The 20,288-nt window shown below is 42.5% G+C and overlaps 2 protein-coding genes across 3 annotated transcripts in view; one reads left to right on the plus strand and one right to left on the minus strand.

Annotated features, from left to right (window-relative positions):
• Positions 1-20,288, plus strand: part of LOC143989146 (fucolectin-like) — a 565,918-nt gene that overhangs the window by 318,345 nt on the left and 227,285 nt on the right. The window lies entirely within an intron of this gene.
• LOC143989147 (fucolectin-4-like) overlaps positions 1-20,288 on the minus strand; it is a 378,380-nt gene that overhangs the window by 7,668 nt on the left and 350,424 nt on the right. For both annotated transcript variants that reach the window (XM_077489175.1, XM_077489173.1), the window contains exons 2-3: positions 18,671-18,749; positions 4,542-4,839 (exon numbers count right to left, since the gene is read on the minus strand). In XM_077489175.1, the coding sequence (XP_077345301.1) occupies positions 4,542-4,839; positions 18,671-18,734 (362 nt within the window). In that variant the 5' untranslated portion in view covers positions 18,735-18,749. The remainder of the gene's footprint in view (positions 1-4,541; positions 4,840-18,670; positions 18,750-20,288) is intronic.

The raw sequence follows: 20,288 nt of genomic DNA on the forward strand, positions 1-20,288 counted from the left end.
AGGGATGGCTGGCTCCCTACATCTGCTGCTTTCCAGCTCTAGCAAGTGATGGAATAGGAGTGTGAGCACTGGCGTGATGTACAAGGTATATCTGATTGCAGGGGCTGGGGGATGTATAAGGTGTATGTGAGTGTGGGCACTGCGGGAGCTGGGGTGCATAAGGTGCATAGGAGTGAAGGCCTTAAGGGGTTTTATAAGTTATACTGTATGTGGCTGTGAGCACAGGGGGATGTACAAGGTCAGAGTGTGGGCACTGGGGGTGTACAGGATGTGAATGTGGGCACTAGGGGGTCTGGGGTTATAAGGTTCATAGGAGTACAAGCACTGGGGGGGGGGGGGCTTTACAAGCTATATGTGGGTGTGAGCACTGGGGGGATGTTCCAGGTGTGTGGGCACTGGGGGTGTACAGGGTATGAATGTGGGCACTGGGGGGGGGTGGGGTGTATAAGGCGCATGGGAGTACAGGCACTGGGGGGGGGGTGGATTTACAGGTTATATGTAGGTGTGAGCACTGGGAGGGTAAACAAGGTGTGAGTGTGGGCACTGGGGACAGTCACTGGGTGGCCTTACAAGCTTTATATGAGTGCTGGTGGGTGTATATGGTGTTACAGGGTGTAAGTGTGAGCAATGGGGGTGTACAAAGTGTATGTTACTGGGCACTGGTGGGGGGTGGAGGGGGAAGCAGGGATGTGCAACGCATACAAAAGTGGAGCACTGGAGGGGGGTACAAGGTGAATGGGCACAGGTGGATACCAAAAGTGAATGTAGGCACTGGGAGAGGGAGGGGAGTGGACAATGTGCTTGTGAGTGCGGGCACTTCCAGGGATTTAGAAAGTGCATGTGAGTGTGGGGGCACTGGGGAGGACAATGCACAAGGTGTGTATGTGGGCATGGGGGAGGGCAAGATGTACAATTATGCACTAAGATAAAAAACCTTCACTGTTCAGCAGCCCCCCCTTGGCCCCCCTAACACTTACCTAAGCCCCCTCTCGATTGAGCGTTGTTGCACGAGAGACTGTCCGGACTCTCCCTCCTGATTGGCTGAGACACACAGAGGGCACCACTGTCTCCCACTGCTGTCAATCGTACTCAGTGAGCTAATGTAGAGAGAGAGGGGGCGGGGTGGAGCTGTGGCTGTATATCTGAATGTACCCACAGAGCAGCAGCTCGGCTCGGGTACCCCCATAGAAAGGTGCTTGCTGTGAGGGCACTCGGCAGGAGGGAGGGACCGAGAGCACTGGCGAGGGACCCGAGAAGAGGAGGATCTGGGCTGCTCTGTGCAAAACCACTACACAAAGCAGGTAAGTATAACATGTTTGTCATTTTTAAACAAAAGGAAAAAACAAGACTTTACAATCACTTTAACACTAAAACATGCAAGTACCTTACTGCAGTTCAATAGACAATTCCAATAAAGTAATAAGTGTAGCACTAGCTCCTGACGATCAGGCGCTATGGTTTTTGAAAAGTTAATTTGCCTGAAGCCACAGCTGGGTTTCGGGACTATTTCTCAAAATTTCTGGTTTCAGTACCAGTCCAGCTGTGTTGCACAGGGTCCTCCTTGACCGCAAGTGTCACTGTCACCGCCAGCAAGAGTAGAAACGCAGTCTAGCTGGGTGCATTGAATGCCACTATTCTCTCGGAACCAGCCCAGTGGGAGTGTTTTCCTGCTGTGCATTCTGGGGGGTGATATTTAAGGTACTGATGCCACACTGGCGGGGGTCTTTTATTTTCTGTCTGTTTGGTTCTGGTGGTCCTCCTGACCCAGCCCCATGGCCCTCCTGGGGTGTGGAACCATGCATCCTGAGTCTCGGGGCCAGCTAACCCAAGGAGACGCAACTGCAGGGACAGGCCCGAGTGGATTTCAGGGCCTACCGATCCAAGGGTGGTCTGGTGCCTTCTCATCTGAAGGGAGAGGCCCAGCAACTGAAGAACCCCAGGGGAGGACTCTTTCAGGAGAAGACCGTGCGCAAGGCTGGTTTCTCTGAAGGAGCCTGGAGGCTTAGTTGAAGGACGCAACCTGGATCAACACTCTGAGTCAGGGGCTTCCAGTGTTTTTAAGAAGTTTGACATTTTGACTAGCTCATGCATCAGGCTTGGAAAAAAAAAAAAGGAGAGAGCCCGATGCGCTAGCCTGCACAGTGTCTACTGCTCTGTCACTCCGCAGCAGCAGGAAAGAGCACTGTGGTAGGCTAGCTGGGGGGGGGGAGTGAACACCTAAAATAAATTACTAGCCTGCTCAAAGCCCAAAAGTTTAAACTTTGAGTTCTATTATTTTTTTATTTTTTTTTTATATGATATTGTTGTTCAAATTTGCTTGATAGTTGTTAATGGCACTACTATTGCCATTATATGCAGTGTTATATTGGGGGGTGACACCAAGTTTTACCGCACCAGGTGACACCAACCCCAGTGATGCCACTGCTTACCCCTGCCCTCCTCCTGCCCAACCACAGAATCCTTTGTATTGTGTGAACTCATTCCCAAAATACAAAGGATTCTGTGATTGGGCAGCAGAGGGGAGGAGCAGGCATATGCTCGCTGTGCTTCTCTCCTCTCTCACAGACTGTGAGAGTAGAGTGTATCCTCCGGCAGAGCCATAAACCTGTCCATAGGTGTGCGCACGGGCCATACCCTAAACAGCCCATGTACATTAGCATTATCCCTCCTTTGTCTGTACTTGTGTGTTTAATATTTGGGGAGCACACCCTAATGCAACCGGCTGCGCACACCTATGAACCTGTCAGATATAATTATAGAGATAAGCTCATGATGTGAGATAATTATCGAGATAAGCCCATTGAAGTGTATGGGAGTTGAACAGGAAAAATCAAAAGTGCCCATTTTGAGGGCTTATATGCAAGTAACTGGCCATAAAATGGGTATGGGACTCTGAGTACTGCCCTTGGGGACATGTATCAATGCAAAGATATGATTGCAACAATAAAATGAAAAAAAAAAACACCAAATGCCTCCTCTGTGCTTTAACAGTGACTTGGTGACTTCACCTGGTGGCCTGTCCCCTTGTGACATCCATACCCCATCATGCACCGCTCTGTGACATCATAAGCAGTTGGGGCCATCTAGTGACGTCACCAGGTAACCTGCCCCTTACTTATATAAGAACTGTCAAAGCAGAAAGGAGGCATTCAGCGGTCCGCCATCCTAGAAGGCAGGACATATTTTTTGGGCCCGCCAGTGTGGCGGGCGGCTTGATTGACAATGAATTTACATCAGGGGACACTGTTTTTTATTTTTTTAATAAAGAATTTGTCAAAAACTGAGTCTGTGTTGTTTTTTTTCTTACACTTTTTTGTTGAATGGGTATAGGTACTTTGTACCCCTACCCATTCACATATGGGGGGGAAGGATCTGGGGGCACTTTTGCTAAAGGGGGCTTCCAGATTCTGATAAGTCCCTACTCGAATACTCCAACAACCACAGCCCAGGTTTGTCAGGAAGAGCCCTTGTCCCTATCAACAAGGCAGAACCCCCCTGCTCCAGAGCACCTCCCCATGTTGAGGATGTGTGGCCTGGTATGATTCAGAAGGGGGGAGTGGGCGCATGTCCATCTTCCCCCCTTTCCTGACCTGCCAGGTTGTGTGCCTGAATAAGGGTCTGGTATGGATTTTGGGGGCCTACACCATTTTTTTTTAAATGTCGATGTCAGGTAAATCCATACTAGACCCAAATGGTCTGGTATGGATTGGGGGGGGGGGGGGGGGGTGCACGCTGTCTTATTTTTTTAAACTATCACTTTTTTTTTTATTATTCAGCTATCAACAGGGAAACTCATTGACAGCTGATGACTCATCGGTCAGTGCGGCTGGCTTCCTGGTCCCATTCCTTAACAACCAGCTTATACTGCACCCTGATTAAGCAAAGCTTTGCCCACTCAGGGCGTAGCATGCACTGTGCAATCATGTATCCTGAACTCATGCTTGGGCCAAACCGTTCGCCCATTCCTAGTGGTAGGCCGCTATTAGGACTTAACTCATGATGTGCTTGCACATTTTACAAAGTTGCCAAATTTGTGGATTTCAACTTTAAAGTGGACCTTTTGTCATAAAATTAAGTCCTGCTAAATCACTTCAGGCTGGCCCCTTTTGTAGGCATAGCCATGTAAAACATTAGAAATAAGTGCCTATACTGTTTAAAATCCAGTAATATACTCTCTCCCCCTGCTCTACACATGCTCAATCACTCTCTATTTTGGGCACTGTGCTAAATTTATAAAGTCTGACAACTTAAAGATTTACTGCTGTTCAGCTGTTCTTGCCTCCAGCAAGAAGAGACAGTGCCAATGCTGGAAGCACACACACATTTTGGTAGCATAATTATTCATGTGAAATGTATGTTCCTTGCTAAAGAACATTATTTTTATTAAATTGTTATGGGTAAAGTTCCACTTTAAGTAATGAGAAAGTTAAAGCTCCATAGCAGATATGCAAAAACTGCTCTGGTTCATAAGGTGTACAGTATATAGAAATGAGAGCTGTTAAAGTGGTTAAAGAGGAATAATATGCAAAAATCATCCTTACCTGGGATTATGGTTTCCATTGTCACTTAGAGAGTTTCCAATGAGAATTTCAGCACCATTTATTCTAGAACCATAATTGATTCTGTTAGTGACTTTGATGTAGGCAATTTTGTACGGTTTCAGGAGGTCCACCCTCCACCAAGGAGACAGGTTTCTGTCTGTATGTGAGCAGGAACCGCGGTAAAAGTCTGTATCCTGGTTCCCATCTATTGCATTTATTGCTGCTGACAAGAAGCCATAGCGGACATCATTTATAATTGTGGACTGAGTTGCTCGACCTTGAAGGGCAACATTCTGATCTGTTAGACAATGTGAAATTAGAGCACCATATTACTTAATGTATAAACAGTCAGAGAGAGATATGATACAGGAGATATAGTGCAGAAGCACATGGGGGATTCTTAATAGCTTTTATCACTATAGAGATTTTCTTGTATTTTCTTTTTATGTTTACAAAGGTTTTATTTGGAAGTTCACTTGTACAAAAGTCAAATACAGCCAATAAATGTGATCACCATTAACAAATATCTCTATGGAATATAACATCAGAAGACAAATAAAGTGATTATGTGGTGGTTGATGTTTCTCATATGTATTAGGTTCTGATGTTGAATAAATATAAATATTCATAGCAATATGCGTTAGTACAGGAAAATATAAGATCGGTTTACAAAGGAGAGGTACTGATTAAGGTATGTTCCAGTAAGACCACTTTTTTTTATAGATGTGAATTGTGTCATGTAATGTATGGAAAATCCACTCTGTTGTATTTTCTTTTAGTAGTAGACATTTTCTAGCTCCTCATACTTACAGTACCTGTGCTGCCATTCATAGTCAGTGTGCTATTACTTGCCAATGATTAGCTGATTTAATGCTTGGACACAAAGTCAAGTGGTGGCCCATTCAAAACACATGATCCAATTTGGGTCAACGCCAATAGTTTAACACTGTTCTGGTTATTATGTGGCTGTTCTTCAGATTAGGATCCTTCCTTTTGGCTATGAGCCAGGGAAGAATTCAGCAGATGAAATACATCATCTCCAAGACCCACTTTAAGGAAACTTCTGGCAATTCCTACTTACATTACAAAAGTTGCCATCTATTCAGTTGGAAACGTAATATACCTCATAGCCAGTTCCATATACTGGGTAGGAATTGCACAAATATTACTGACTATTTGACACAAGGGAAAATTTTACATAAAAAAATGTATAGATAAAAGGCTATAAAGAAGAGCATATTGGTGATGCCTCCAATAGGTATCTTGACAAATACCGTAGCGATAGGATAACCCACGTTCCCATAAAAAGTCCTAGAGATTTCTCTACAAAATATATTACCAACTATAGTAACCAATACTGGCAAATTAAAAATACTCTCCAAAAACATTGGCCCGTCTTATTGCAAGATTCGTCCCTAACTAACATCTTAAACACAAGACCTAATACTTTGATTAGGAGGGCAAGGAATATTAAAAATGGCATAGCACCCAACAAGACAGGAAACATTCCTTGTAGGAACGATGATCCACACAACGGTTGTTGCTCTTAAAGAATCTCAATTTTATTGAAAAGCCACAGTGTACAAACACAGATAAAATCAGTTGTCGCATTTCAACATATGAGACCTTAGTCATAACCCATTCCTTACCTGTTTCACATCCGTGGGACTTTCAAAAAAATCCAACAATAAGGCTTATTCGTTTAAAAGCATGACCAAAAAGAGTTTAAGGACAATAACAGGAAAATCTACAAAATAAACCAGTTTATCACATGTGGCTCCCAATATGTTTTTTATGGATTGAGGTGCCCATGTGACCTATATTATGTGGGTCATACTATCTGTACTATGCAAACAAGGTTCAATGAACACAGTGTACCAGGGAACTTTAATGTTCACCATAATGAAAACACTAATGGTCTGGAATTGTTTGGGATAGACGCTATCTCTATGCATTTGCCAGAAGGAGAGAGATACTCCAACTATGCCACAGAGAGACCTTCTTGATCTTCACTTTAAGTGCCATGAGTCCAGGAGGGCTCAATGAGGAATTGGTGATTAGTACTATTATCTGATTACTGGTTTTGTTTCCCCCTCTTCCCCCAGAGATTATCCAGTGAATTTGCCTACAGTTGGTTGTTTACTGTGCACACTGCAGGTATGTACATAGGTGGGTGCAGGCATGCACATCAATGATTTGAGCATGTAGGTGTACACATATGTCCATATCTTGGTCACTTTACATTATACCAACTGGATTTTTTTCTTATTTTTTTTTTATGTTTGTTACATACACATATGTAACGCTGGCTCCTGACGAGCATGCGCTATATGCTTTTCAAAGTCAATTATCCTGAAACCACAGTTGGGTTTTGGGGCTAACTTTACTAAATTTATGGTTTCAGTTCCAGTCTGGCTGGGTTGCACTGGGTTCTCCTTGACCACAGGTGTCACTGTCACTGCAGGCAAATGTGAGAACGCAGTCTAGCTGGGTGTATTGAATGCCATGTTTTGTTTCGGAACCAGCCCAGTGGGAGTGTTCTCCTGCTGTGCATTCTGGGAGATGGTATTTAAGGTACTGACATCACGTGGTCCGGGGTTCTGGTCCAGAGAGGTTTTCTGTCTGTTTGGTTCTGGTCCTCCTGACCAGCCCCCATGGCCCTCCTGGCCTGGGGTGCGGAATCATGCATTTCCAAGTCTCTGGGCTGTCTAGCCCGAGCCAAAGCAACTGCAGGGACAGGCCTGAATGGGGTCCTATTGATTCAAAGGGTCCGGTGCCACCTCGTCTAAGGGAGAGGCCCCAGCAACTGGAGAAGCACCCAGGGGAGGACTCTTCAGGGCAAGGCCATGCGCAAGGCTGGCTTCTCTGAAGGAGCCTGGAGGCTCAGTTGAAGGACACTTCATGGATCTACACTCATGCGGTATCACCGGACCAGCTGAGAGATACTGGTACCGTATGATAGCTCTTTAAATTTGTCTACGTCCCTCAGTTACATTCAAGTCCGTGGCAGAGACTTTACTCCTTAAGTATTCTACATTCAAGTCTGTGGCAGAGACTTTAATTAGCACCCCGCCGGCTGCTAGGCCTAGCGAGAGGAGGTCTATCTGGGTTTTGTGAAATCCAGCTGTGAAACGGTTATTCTCTGGATTTCTTCTATAAGAGACTTATATTTTTTGCAGTCCAAAGTACCTGAACTTAATCCTAACCCTCTACCCTAAACTGAGAGACTCTGTTTATACTTCAAATAAATAACCCAAAAGAAGATTCAGTGTCAGTTTCCACATTTCTTTGGGCCATCTACCACAGGAAACCCTAGACGGAGAAACAGTCAAGAAGGTAACGGTAAGCCCAATAAAACCAGCAGCTCCTTCAGGGGTCAGTGCTACACATACATTTAGCAACAGGTTTTCAGTTATACATGAACACGCACAAATAAGAGAATGCTCAGTTACTAACCCATGGGGGCATGCATATTACACATATGGCGTGTGCAGAGATTGTTGTACATCCAGAACATAACCCAAACAAAAAATAACTAAATTGTACACAGGTTGGCATGGGCAATGTTACACTTGACCCTTAATACCAGTGTCCGTATTATTCTAATTAGTTCAGTCCAAAATATATGGACACAGAGATTTAGTTTTATCGTAAGGAAAAAAAAATTGAATGTATTTTTAATATGTTTTTAGAAAAACTATATTTTCAAAAAGTATATTCATGAAAAAATATGTTTAAACAATATATACAGAACACACATAGAATATACTTATTGGTTTTATATATCCTTTACATATAGAGTTTTATATAATAACCCTAAAACCTCTCGAAATATCGATCATAAGGTTTTTTTCATCTATTTTTTTTTTTTTAAATCACATAAACTATTTTTATTTCTTAGTATACATTTTGGAGCGAAATAAGGGGTTAATAGGACAGAATGTGTACTATGAACAACAATCAACATTAGCCATGTGTTTCTTGTGGAAAGCCCATCAGCTGGCAATGAATGGGTTAAAAATCCCAGTAATGATACTATATAATGGCTCCCAAGACAGCACAGGGTGAACAAGAAGGAGGGCATGCCCTCTGAAACGAGTTGTCTTGGCAACTTTCAACGTTCCTTGTTAGCTGATTCTGCCGAGAATCACGTAATCGATATCGGGTAGGCGGACCTGGCTTTTCTGTCATCAGAGAATACCCTCTGTGGGCGGGCACTTTGCATGCACTGCCAGTCTTCCTCCGACCCAGCCTGGAGCCTGGGCCATTGGGAGGTTTCCACAGCTTGACACAATCACCCTTGCTTTATACTATACAATGTGAGTGCAAAGTGTTGCTGATGTTTTTATCTGTATTCAAATAAATTGTATTGCCCAAGGAGCCAGTGCGCTCTGTCTTTTTGCTTGTATTTTTTTCACAGGCCTTTTATAATAAGAGAGTCTGAAACCCTCTTCTCCTATACATGCATTACAAAAGGAAGGAATACTTATGCAAGAAAAAGGAACATTTCCTATCAAATACTTACCTTAATTTTCCTATTATGTTAGACTCCATGGCAGCATATGTTCAGGTAGTGCCCCCTTTCTCTATCCCATAGGACCTCACTCAAATAAAAAATGTTAAAGTTGAGCCAAAGCCTGTGTTTTGTATCTAGCCTACCTGTGACAACGGGAAGGCACCCATGCTGCCATGGAGTCTTTCAGGAAAGGAAAATTTGTATTTGATAGGAAATTTTCCTTTTTCCTGACTGACTCGATGGCAGCATATGTTGGCAAGAACTAACTAGCCAAAAAGACATGTCTTGCATGTCGGATGGCATCTCAGTATGAGTATAAACACTACCTGGACTAGGCAGAATGACCCAAAAGTCCCTTGTAGTTTAAGGCACTGATGGTGGCAAACTACCCAACTAAATCCCTTAGAGAGGCTACCTTCATGACTGAGCCTTTACTCAAAATTGGACTAAACGTGATCCCATCTGGAGCAGCAAGTCACCAATGGGCCTTTAAGGCCCTGGTCCTGGCAAACTTCCTGGCTGATGTGATAGCCCTTAGAGAGGCTGACTTTATGGCTCAGTCTTTACATAGCTGGTGTAACCTGGGGGACAGGTAGCAGGTACAAAGAGCTCCCTGGGATAAACACTCTTTCAGGCACAGATATCAAATCAAGTGAGGTAGTGACAAACAGTGCAGTGTTTATTGGTGATATATACAAGTCTATATACAGGTGCTGTACAGTGTTTCAGAAAAACAAACAGAACAAAAATAGCCAAACAAAAACCTAGCCATGTCTCAGCACTAACTACAATATACAACAATATATACAGGTCCTAACTACCAGGCTGAGAAAGAGATCCCTGAACGTGTATGAGAGGAGCCTGGGAGATGTATAAACACCAAACAGGACTTTTCCTGGCTCTCTCTGGGACGCTCTGCTACACTGGCATAACAAGAGATTTCACCTGAAGCTGGCAAGAAGTTCACAGAAAGTAGTAAATCCCACACAGAGGGTCTTGGCTCTCCCTCGAGTCTCAGATGCAGAACCCCATCAAAAGCATTAGAGGAGTATAGGATAGTTCATACATGAGCCTTTGGATATGACAGAGAGCGCAGATATCTTCTTTCTAAGAGAACTTAAAGTGGAGGGCCACCCTGAAAAACAAAAGTACATTAAAAAGTAGCAAAACAATCTGAAAAAAAAATGATTATTTTTTTTTTAAACTTACCAGAAATCCCTGTTGCTAGGCATATCGTCCTAATCTGCCTCTTCCTCCTCCGCGGTGATGTTCTGTCTTCTCTCCTCCGTGCGGCGTCTTCTGGGTAATGGGTCGTGCTGTGTTCTGGGTACTGTGTGTCCCAGAATACAGCGCGTCCCATTCACAGAGCCGCAAGGCTCCACTGCCTGTTTCCCTTAGTTGAAATGGTGGTGCCGGGACCCGAGAGCCGAGGGACGGGTCAGCCTCGGGCGACCGACATCGCGGGTGCCCTGGACAGGTAAGTCTGCTTATTAAAAGTCAGCAGCTACAGTGTTTGCAGCTGCTGACTTTTCATTTTTTTTTAAAGCTGGCCCTCCTCTTTAAGATCAGTAGAAGTCCAGAATGTACTTGACCTTAGGATTAAAGAAAAAGAAAAACAAAGCACCCCGAAATGAACAAGCTTTATTCAAATCCTGTTGTAGGAATTATAGATATCAGCTTAGAGAAAAACAGTAAAGGCTGGTTAGTCTTTTCCTCCCAGGACAAAAAATGGAAATGAGATGAACAAGGGTGAAGTATTGGACCCTGCGGCAAAAGATCTCATCTGAGGGATGGAAGGTTTGGATCCTGGTAACCCAGAATTAAAAGCAGGAACCAAGGCCTGTTTGACCAATAGGGAATTACCATGATGAATGCCATTGTCTTTTGCAATAGATTTAAAAAAAAACTGTTTATGGATTGGACTTGAGGAAAAGGAAACAGATTGTGAAATAGACTTTCCAGCATGCAATAGTATGGCAGTGCAGGCAGATCTAACTCCGGAATCTTGCCCAGAGATAAAATTAACTTGAAGGAACATGGATGTAGGGACCACTCCCTGCTCGATTGGGTCACAAAATATGGATTCCTCCTGAATGTAGATTCACTAAAATGTTAGAGAGATTCCTCTCTTCCCAGGTCACAATCACTTCTAACTCTCTCAGTAGATTAACCCTATACTATAGGTTCCAACCTGCCCCTTGATGTAGCACACTACTGTCATGTTGTTCAGCCTCATCGATACTAAAGAGCCTACCTTCAGGTGACGAAACACATAAGGAACATATAGGAGGTGTCCAGATATCTGGAATGTTCGAAAAGAAGATTTACTACTGTGCCACCACCCAAGGTTTTTCTGATGGTATGTGAGAGCCCAATTTAATATAGGAATGGGATGGACCATGTTCCCAATCATCATCATGCCTTGAGACGCTGACAGGAGAAGAGCGGGAAGCCAGGATAATCCAGCACTCTATCACTAGTATGATCTAGCAGCAAAAAATAATGTATCCTGAACCATGATGAATTAGGCTCTCAGATACAAAACAACTTGTGTAGGGGGTCAGATAACCCTTTTTGTAAACACTAGCCAGCCAACCACTTGTAGAGTTCTGAGAACCCCCTCCGGATTCTTGAAAAGGATCTCTGTTTTGAGAAGGAGTAGATTGAGAATCCAACCTGCAGACATGTAAGCTGCATAATATCTGTAGAAACAGAGGTACGTCAGAAAAGAGACAGCTCTGGGGAGTTAGAAATAGGCATCCCTCTGAGCAACAATAATACTTGTGTTAAAATCTCAACTACTAGAGTTGGTATTGCTGTCCCCTGAGAAGGTAAGATTCGAGGGTTAGCAGAACTGCTTGTCCTGAAGAGCCAAGAACTCAAGACCAAAGCTGTACCCTCCTATCAGAAAAGGAGTAAGCAAGTACCCATACGACATGTATGGGTGGCACAATCTGAAAAGCAAAGTTCTTTTTTGGATTGGGGACTCTCTACCATTCCAATTCTTCCTGGACTCCAAGCCAGGACTGCAGGAGAAAATCTCTTCAGAGTTTATAGACACCAACTCTTGAACTGCAGTCTTCTTTCCCTCAACACACATTTACTCTGAGGTAGGAGGCCAGTCTAAATGCAATCTCAGCTCTTTGTTATCAACTGAAGCTTGTGCTTGAAGAGCTCGCAATGCAGACAAGAACTCTCACTTGTCGGAAATATTTTTCTGGGTAGAACTAATATTCTCCATCCCAACTTCCATTGCGTTTGAAGACAGGCAAGGGTCAAGGCAGGCTAACATATTGCAACTGCCAACAGATTTACAGTATCTCACAAAAGTGAGAACACCCCTTACATTTTTGTAAATATTTTATAATATCTTTTCAGGTGTCAACACTGAAGAAATGACACTTTGCTACAATGTAATGTAGTAAGTGTACAGCTTGTATAGCAGTATACATTTTCTGTCACCCCAAAATAACTCAACACATAGCCATTAATGTATAAACTACTGGCAACAAAAGTGAGCACACCCCTAATTGAGAATGGAAAAAAACCCCACCCCTTCAACCTCTGCAGTAATGCTGACAGTACATCTATTTCCCAAAGACAACCTCTGTATATGACGCTGAGCACGTGCACTCAACTTCTTTGGTTGACCATGGCAAGGCCTGTTCTGAGTGCAACCTCTCCTGTTAAACCACTGTATGGTCTTGGCCACTGTGCTGCAGCTTTGTTTCAGGGTCTTGGCATTCTTCTTATAGCCTAGGTCAGTGATGGCGAACCTTGGCACCCCAGATGTTTTGGAACTACATTTCCCATGATGCTCATGCACTCAGCAGGGTAGTGGAGCATCATGGGAAATGTAGTTCCAAAACATCTGGGGTGCCAAGGTTCGCCATCATGGGCCTAGGTTCTCTTTATGTAGAGCAAAAATCTATTTTTTCCAGACCCTCAGATAGTTCTTTGCCATGAGGTGCCATGTTGAACTTCCAGTGACCAGTATGAGAGAGTGAGAGTGATAACACCAAATTTAAACAGTAATGAGTCACATGACATCAGGGAGGGAAATTGGCTAATTGGGCCCAATTTGGACATTTTCACTTAGGGGTGTACTCACTTTTTTGCCAGCAGTTTAGACATCAATGGCTGTGTGTTGAGTTATGTTGAGGGGACAGCAAATTTACACTGTTATACAAGCTGTACACTCACTACTTTACATTGTAGAAAAGTGTCATTTCTTCAGTGTTGTCACATGAAAACATATAATAAAATATGAGAGTGTTAAATGAAGAGGTTATGGTGCTAAACCCGATTAGTTGTATTTAAATTGACCTATCGTCATAAATTGGTGCTATGAGAAAGTGCTATATGCAGTTAAAGTGCAAATGCTTCCTAATTATAATTGGATAAAAATCTATAGAAAATACAAACAATATTAAATCATCATAATTAAATCCAAAAACCATGAAAATACAATCAATATTGGGTCATCATATACGTGTCATCATGCTATAAGTGAAACCAAAAATATGGTAAACATTCGCATAGGTCATTGCAGGTATTGCATTCCTATATAAAAATTACAAATTCTATCAGACAGCCTAATGCCGCGTACACACGGGCGGACTGTATGGCCTACTTAGTCCGCCGAAACACATTTCAGCGGACAGTCCGCTCGTGTGTGGGCTTCAGCGGACTTTTTCAGCGTGCAGTCTGGCGTACTAAGTATTTCGGATTTTTGGAAATTCTGTCCGTCGTACTTTGGTTTCAGCGGACAATCTGCTCGTCAGTAGGCTAGTTCGACGGACTAAGAATGGCGCATGCTCAGAAAGGATTTACACGGCGGAAAGGTGCTTTGCTGTGTATTGGACTTCCTATTTCTAGTCCCGTCGTACGTGCTGTACACGTCATCGCGCAAGCTTTCGTCTGACTGTTTGGCTATCCGTGTGTGGTCAAGTCCGTTCAGTGGAAAGTATGACGGACTGTCCGTCGGATTGTATGACGGACTAAGTACGCCATACAATCTGCTCGTGTGTACGCGGCATAAGAAATACTACTAATATCCTTCAGTGACCTTATTCAAAATAAAATTGAACCGTGCAAATAAGTGCAAAGAAAGTGCAAAAAGGCTAGAGATCAGAATCCAAGTTCAGCCAGTAGTCGCATAAAGATGCATATGCATCCAATCTGTGTCCAATGTTAATATTTTGGCTAATAATACTGCCACCGCAGACTACTGTTGTAACTGATACGTGAATTTAATAGGGAACGTTTCATCCACTAATGCAAACAGTGCGGGTCTTCAATTAGAAAACTTCCTCCCCGGTGCCCCACTCAGTGCTGTAATATGTAAATGCTCTCACCAGAACTTACGCCCCTTATGGGGCTAGATGGACCTTCACAATGTAAGCCACTGTGTCGCTCTCTGGCTGTTGCTGGTGCACTGGGTGAAGTTTCACTGTTCCGTTCGTATTCATATTCATATTGGATGCATATGCATCTTTATGCGACTACTGGCTGAACTTGGATTCTGATCTCTAGCCTTTTTGCACTTTCCTTGCACTTATTTGCACGGTTCAATTTTATTTTGAATAAGGTCACTGAAGGATATTAGTAGTATTTCTTAGGCTGTCTGATAGAATTTGTCATTTTTATATAGGAATGCAATACCTGCAATGACCTATGCGAATGTTTACCATATCTTTGGTTTCACTTATAGCATGATGACACATATATGATGACCCACTATTGATTGTATTTTCATGGTTTTTGGATTTAACTATGATGATTTAATATTGATTGTATTTTCTAGAGATTTTTATCCAATTATAATTAGGAAGCATTTGCACTTTAACTGCATATAGCACTTTCTCATAGCACCAATTTGTGACGATAGGTCAATTTAAACACAACTAATTGGGTTTAGCGCCATAACCTCTTAATTTAACACTCTCAAATTTTCCCTCTCTTCCCTGATAAGGAAGAGAGGGCTTCAGGTATAGGCAGCTCTAACCCTGTAAACAATTTTTCTCATTTTTCACAATTTTCTCTTATCACAATTTTTTTTCATCACATTGAGGCTTGTTTGTTTTTATACAATTAGGGTGAATTTTCCATAGCTCGACTTAACGTATTCATTTACATATAATAAAATATATACAAAAATTTGAAGGGTATACTCATTAATGTAAGATATTGTACCTTCTAAAGTCTAGGTCAACACATTAAGTTACCACTAGAGGATGCCACACTCCCAAGGACACACTCAATCACCATGCTTGAGTATACCCCTGAAAGAAACAGAATCTTTCAATGACAACTCAATGCATCTAGAAAAATATGTGCAGCGCTCACAATTGCATTCAAAAATATAAAACTAGGGTGAAATTGGTTAGAGAATAATCTAATCCAGATAATGGCATGAATCACATGATAATATAAAGAAAAACATATCAATGTGAATGGTGCTAATAAAACAGTGAATAAAAAGGCCAAGTTCATATATTTGTAGTCAGAGTCTTCTCTCGAGACATCATAACCCTAACTACCAAGACCTGCGGTGTGCCTTGGTCTCGCTGGACGGTACGCTTAAAAGAGGGCATACCCTGAATGAGAGTAAGCTAATGTGTGTAGTGAAATTAAATGAAAATAATATGGGGAACGGGAGGGTGGGCAACCGGAGGACGAGCCGATGAAGGAGCTGTAGAAGGAGGAGGGATATATACCCCCTCAGACTCCTCCTACAAATCCAGGCCAGCCTCCGGCCAGCCTTTTGACTAGCAACAACAGGGCACAGGAAAAGTTCTTATAATCACACTTCCAAATGTGTTTAACTGGAGTGATTGGTGTGCTGGTGGACTCTTCCCAAGAAAAAACACAATGATGTACTCTTACCAGCTTGGGTGGACGCACGTACCTTACGGTAGTGAGTCAAACAGGCTTGTCACTCAGACGGAGTAAGGTGATAACTAATCCCGAGAGGAAACGACCAGACAAAACCAAGCAACCCATGGTAGATGATGTCACATAAGATCCAATAGTGGGCAGCTCCTCTGCTGCCACTTCCACCAATGTCTTCTCTCTACTTCCTGTCTGTATTCCATAGAGACTTCCATGCATCTGGTTATTCTCATGAAGGCCATATCAATCAAATAGGTGCCTTATGCTGGAAACCCGCTTCCTTGTGAGTGCCTAATATCACATCTTGCAGTGTAGATAGAAGTGTGCTAGTTGTGGTTTGAACTGAGGAACCCAGTCCTGCAAGGTAGAAGTGCTGACCACTAAGACACTCTGCTGCTCTGTCCTTCAGTCCAGTTTTGCACCACTCTTCTAGAATAAGCTCCTAACTTAGACATTGTAGTAAAAAAACATGACACACCCTTTTGGAAGTGTTATCAAGACTTGCACTGCAGGTACTTGTGAAGGATCTTCCACTTTAGGCATCCTAACAGTCTTACAAAAGGGAAGTACAAAAAATCTGCATATAGAACAACTTTATCAAAAGTGGAGTTATCCCTAACAGCCGACACGGTGTCTGGTTAAGTAGCTTGTGCTCATCTCAAGCCGTTTATACTTATGCATCCTAGAACTCTTCCACAGGGTGATCATTACACATGCTGGGTACACTCTGGACAAATCGCTGTTAGGTATTTGGTTAAAAATATAGTAGTCTTTCTGATGGCTGAGAACACTCTCACACATGCTCATTATCACATGTGAACCTTAAATACCACCCTGCTATTTGCTGGGGAGACATCCAGTAACTGTCTTACTGTTAGCTGGGAACATCTCCACTCAGGATCCTGCCAGAGATCCAGGAACTGACATACATCAGTAAACCAAATTAATGACGGTAAGAGAAACACCATCTTGATAGGTCCTATGAGCAGGTCAGAAAAGAAACACAGTTTTTGAATCAGCCTCAACATTTATGGGAGTGTGGTCCCATGGGGTAGGAGTGAGGGCGGAGCTACCTGAACATGTGCTGCCATTGAGTCAGAAACTATGTTTAAATGTTCTAAAAAATCGGTACTCACTGAGTAGCTATGTACTGTATTTAATGTGATTAAATTTGTGACATTATTTTATTCTTTGGGGCAGGATAGATAGATAGATAGATAGATAGATAGATAGATAGATAGATAGATAGATAGATAGATAGATAGATCAGACAGACAGACAGACAGACAGGGGCAAGTCACATTTGATACTGTTGGCAATCCCCTCCTCCTCAAAAAAACTCCACTCTCCTGGCTGAAAGACACAATTTTCTCCTGGTTCTCCCCCTACCTATCACAGTGCTCCTTCATTAGGAGTCTCCCAATGTTCTGTCCTCAGACCCCTCCTCCTCTCCATCTACCCCTCCTCCCTTGGTCACTTGATAAACCCCCATGGCTTTCAGTATCTTCTCCATGCTGATGACACCCAAATCTATCTCTCTACTCCTCACCTCACTCCATCAGTCTCCTCTCGCATTACTAACTTACTAACTGACATATCAGCATGGATGTCACACCACTTCCTCAAACTCAATCTTTCTAAAACTGATCTCATAAATAACATCCCCTCCTGCCCATGACCCTTCCCATGACTTCTCCATCAAGATCAATAATAAAACCATCCGTCCCTCCCCTCATGCCAGGGTGCTATATGTAATCCTGGACTCTGCCCCCCTGTCCTTTGAGCCCCAAATCCAATCAATGTCCAAATCTTGTAAATTTCTCCTCTTTAACATCTCCAAAATATGCCCATTTTAAAAATCTTGAAATTACTAAGCAATTTATTCACTCCCTTGTTATCTCTTGCCTGGACTATCTTATTTCCCTCTTCATTGGCCTATCTCTTCACAGGCTATCCCCTCTTCAGTTTATCATGAATGCTGCTGCCAGACTCACCTACCTTACTAACCGTTCAGTATCCATCATACCTCTAAGCCAATCCCTTCACTGGCTTCCCATTGCCCAATGAATAAAATTCAAAACATTAGCAATAACATACAAAGCCTTTTACAACTCTGCCCCGAGATACATCAACAAACTTGTCTCTAAATATCACGCAAAACCGTCCTTCGCAAAAAAGCAAATCTTTTATTTCTCCCATCAGTTCATCACTCACAGTTATTACCTTTTATTCCACCACCCCCTCCCTATTAGCTTGTAAGCTCCCAGGAGCAGGGCCCTCCAGTCCTAACCCTCTTTTATTGAAGTGTATTGTTGCTGTATTGTCTCCCTTTTATTGTAAAGAGCTTTACAAATTGTTGGCACTATATACATATATATATATTTATTTATATATCTATATATATATATATATATATATATATATATATATATCTATATATCTATATATCTATATATCTATATATCTATATATCTATCTATATATATATATATATATATATACATATACATACACACACACACACATATACACACAAAAGGGGGATAGACCTATAGTTAGATACATACATAAAGTAGATCTGAGGTTGACCTAGCTATCTATCTTTTTTGCCATTATTTATACTTGGCTTATACAGGATGATTATAATTACAATTTTAATGTCAGACTAATATAAAGCATATAAAGTTCTAAACAAACAGTCAGGAACAAGAGTTCTTACACTCAGCGGAAACCCCACATAGGATCCACAAGAAGACGGTGGTGTGTAGAAATATCATTCTCATGATTCAGAAATTCACCTAAAGGAAAATGTAGAGAAAATAAACAAAAATGTTATCTTGCCACAATAAAATATTAGGTGTTGCGTAAAACTGATGTTGACTGTATTTGCTCTCTGAATTTAGAAATCTCAGGTTTGTGTAGACCTAATAATTAAAACTCAATCAATATAAAGCATAGGTATAATTGAGATAGACTTGCAATTTTATTTTTGAAAGAATAACCTTTAATTGCCCATTATAGTGTATGTAAAACCAAAAAGAAGCTTCAATCCACAGCTCCAGATGCTGGCGAAGTGATATTTCCCCTGTGCAGTCCACAAGAAGGATGTGGAACTCTCTTCCACAATTGGTGGTGTCAGTGGGGAGTATTGATAGTTTTAAAAAATGCCTGGACGTGCATCTTAGTGAACACAAAATACAGGGATATGGTAAATGATTATCGACACTGACACACATACACCTACACAGGTTGAACTGGATGGATTAGTGTCTTTATTCAACTATGAAACTATGAGAAGAGGAGCAGGGGGTCTTTGCATTTGGGCACAAAGAGGAGGGGGCAGCCTTGGAGGGGGGAGGGGAGAAAGATTTGGTGTGCACTGTGCAGCAGCCAGGGATTCAGGAGAGTGACTTTTGATGTGATGGGTGACACATTGATGAGATAGGGGGCTTCTAATGTGATGAAGCAAAAAACAATATACCCTAAAAATAAATGAAAACCATAAAATATCCCCCTAAAGAAAAGTACATTTTTCTTTAATGGAAGATGTGCAGCAGGAAAAAAAATTAAATAAAGTGACACTCTCGTCAGAGGTGATGGTTTCAAGAACAATTTAAGACAATGCTTTCTCTACTTTCACCTAAAATAACAGATGCAAAGCAATTTGAAAATAAAGCTGTTGCTGAAACCTTGGCCCAGACTTCCAATTAGGGTTGCCATATGACTGGGATTCACCCAGACAGTATGAGTTTTGAAAAATCTACCCGGGTCTCTGCCCGTCTGAGATCCGGGTACATTATTCAGACCCGTTGGTTGCTCCCTGTGCGGCGTGCCTTGTCTAAGCTGTGCCACCATGTCCATGTCCCGAGTTTGGGTTCACAATGGTATCCGCTCTTGCTCCTGCTGCCCCCCTATCTACCCCCTGCACTGTCAGTGTCAGCGGTCCACCTCCGTCCTCTCAGTCTACTGCAGATTGGACGCAGAAGTGGAGCCTCCATGCTTCCGGGTGATCCCCTCTGGCTGGTCGAAGAAGGGACACGGAGCCCGAGATGAGGTTGAAGACAGAGCCCCTGCTTTCCCTGCTGCTCTTTTGAAAAGGGTGTGGAGATCGCGGTGTGAGACAAGACAAGGTCAGGATTTGAAAGGGTTTTTCTCACCCCCCCCCATACACACATACATACAGTCCTCACCACTCGCCCCCACACATTATATATATATATATATATATATATATATATATATATATATATATATATACACACACACACACACAGTTCTCCACCCCCCCATACCCATCCATGTACCATCCATATATACAAGTCCCTCCCCCCCATATA

Source organism: Lithobates pipiens, unplaced genomic scaffold (assembly GCF_037356315.1).
Source record: "Lithobates pipiens isolate NorthernLeopardFrog02 unplaced genomic scaffold, aLitPip1_a1.2 Scaffold_18, whole genome shotgun sequence".
In the NCBI taxonomy this organism is placed as follows: domain Eukaryota; kingdom Metazoa; phylum Chordata; class Amphibia; order Anura; family Ranidae; genus Lithobates; species Lithobates pipiens.